We start from the raw sequence: 2,012 nt of genomic DNA, 5'->3' as shown, positions 1-2,012 counted from the left end.
CCCTCCCGCCCCTGTCCCGCAGGAGCTGCACGCGGCCGAGGTGCGCAGGAACAAGGAGCAGCGAGAGGAGATGTCGGGCTAAGGGCCCGGGACGGGCGGCGCCCATCCTGCGACAGAACACGTTCGGGTTTCGGTTTTGTTTCGTTCACCTCTGTCTAGATGCAACTTTTGTTCCTCCTCCCCCACCCACGCCCCAGCTTCATGCTTCTCTTCTGCACTCAGCCGCCCCGCCCTGTCCTCGTGGTGAGTCGCTGACCACGGCTTCCCCTGCAGGAGCCGCCGGGCGTGAGACGCGGTCCCTCGGTGCAGACACCAGGCCGGGCGAGGCTGGGTCCCCCGGGGGCCTTGTGAGAGAGGTGGTGGTGACCGTGGTAACCACAGGGCGGTGGCGTGGGATCGCGGGTCCTTACACTGGGCTGTCTGGTCAGCATGTGCAGGTCAGGGCAGGTCCTCTGAGCCGGCGCCCCTGGCCAACAGGCGAGGCTACGGTACCTGCTGTCTTTCCAAGGGGAAGGGGCTCCCCATGCGGGAGGGGCAACGGGGGAGGGGGGGTGATGGTGCCTGGGAGCCTGCGTGTTAAGCGGGAGCTTGTTGAACTGGCAGGCAGGTGGGTGGGGGCTGCAGCTCTCCTTAATGTGGTTGCACAGGGGTCCTCTGAGACCACCTTGCCTGAGGTGGACACCCTGGGCCTTCCTGGAAGCCTGCAGTTGGCGGCCTGCCCTGAGTCTGCTGGGGAGTGGGCATTCTCTGCCAGGGGCCCATGAGCAGGCTGCCGTGGTCTAGAGGTTGTGGGCAGCATGGACAGTCCCCCACTCAGCAGTGCAAGAGTTCCAAAGAGCCTCTGGCCCAGGCGCCTCGGTGAGACAGCCCCGCCGCCCTCCCCCGCAGGGCTTTGCGGATGTCCTTGAAAGACCCGGCCTAGAGCCCTTTGGAGTGCTGGCCCCTCCTGTGCCCTCTGCCCTGGTGGAAGTGGCAGCCACAAGTCCTCCTCAGGGAGCCCTAAGGGGGATTTTGTGGGACCGCTGCCCACAGATCCAGGGTTGGAAGGGCAGCGGGTAAGGTTCACAAGCCACCCCCCACACCTTTCCCACTCGGCACCCAGAGAGGGCTGTGGGTCGAGGCCTGACTCCAGGCCTCTCCTGCCCACACCTTCTGGGCTGGGTTCCTTCTCTCCCTTGGATGCCCAGTGCTGGCCTTGGAGGACGGTCATCTGGAGGACGGGGGTAGGGGAGGCTGTCTTTGTACCACTGCAGCATCCCCCACTTCCCCACGGAAGCCCCATCCCAAAGCTGCTGCCTGGCCCATTGCTGTAAAATGTGAAGGGGGCAGCTGAGTTCTCTTAGGACCCAGAGCCAGGGCCCTCAGCTTCCATCCTGCGGGAGGCCTTGGCCAGGCACTGCCAGCGTCTTCCAGGGCCACACCAGGGACTATGGGAGGATCCTGACCCCTGCAGGGCTCAGGGGTCAGCAGGGACCCACTGCCCCATCTCCCTCTCCCCACCCAGACAGCCCCAGAGGGAGCAGCCAGCTGGGATGGGAACCCAAGGCTGCCCACATGTGGCTTTTGTGGGACTCAGAAAGGGAAGCAGAACTGAGGGCTGGGATTCTCCTCACGGTGGCAGCTCTCATAGCGAAAGCCTAGTGTAATATGCACCCATCTCATCCACGTAGTAAAGTGAACTTAAAAATTAAATCAAATGAACAATAAACACCTGTGTGTTTAAGACATGGTTGAACTGTCTGTGTGTGTCCTGCACCTATGGGCTCGGGGGCAGCTGCAGGCTCCCTGTCTGGGAGTGAGGATCTGCTCTGTGTGTATCTCCTGACTGAAGCTGGTTATAAATCTTATTTTATCACCATGATTATGAATTGTTCTAGTGGCAGTGGTGATTTTAACATATGAGCATGTCAGGCCGGGTGTGGTGGCTCACGCCTGTAATCTCAGCACTTTGGAAGGCCGAGGCAGGTGGATCACGAGGTCAGGAGATCGAGACCATCCTGGCTAACATGGTG

At 61.6% G+C, this 2,012-nt stretch overlaps 1 protein-coding gene across 1 annotated transcript in view; it reads left to right on the top strand.

Annotated features, from left to right (window-relative positions):
* Nucleotides 1-82, top strand: part of STMN3 (stathmin-like 3) — an 18,428-nt gene extending 18,346 nt beyond the window's left edge. Inside the window, exon 4 of the mRNA XM_011992437.1 lies at nt 23-82. Coding sequence (XP_011847827.1) covers nt 23-82 — 60 coding nt within the window. The remainder of the gene's footprint in view (nt 1-22) is intronic.
* Nucleotides 83-2,012: the final 1,930 nt, after the last annotated feature.

This window comes from Mandrillus leucophaeus, unplaced genomic scaffold, assembly GCF_000951045.1.
Source record: "Mandrillus leucophaeus isolate KB7577 unplaced genomic scaffold, Mleu.le_1.0 Scaffold41, whole genome shotgun sequence".
Lineage (NCBI taxonomy): Eukaryota > Metazoa > Chordata > Mammalia > Primates > Cercopithecidae > Mandrillus > Mandrillus leucophaeus.
Note: the sequence above shows the minus strand (reverse complement) of the source record. Positions and strands in the feature narration are given on the sequence as shown.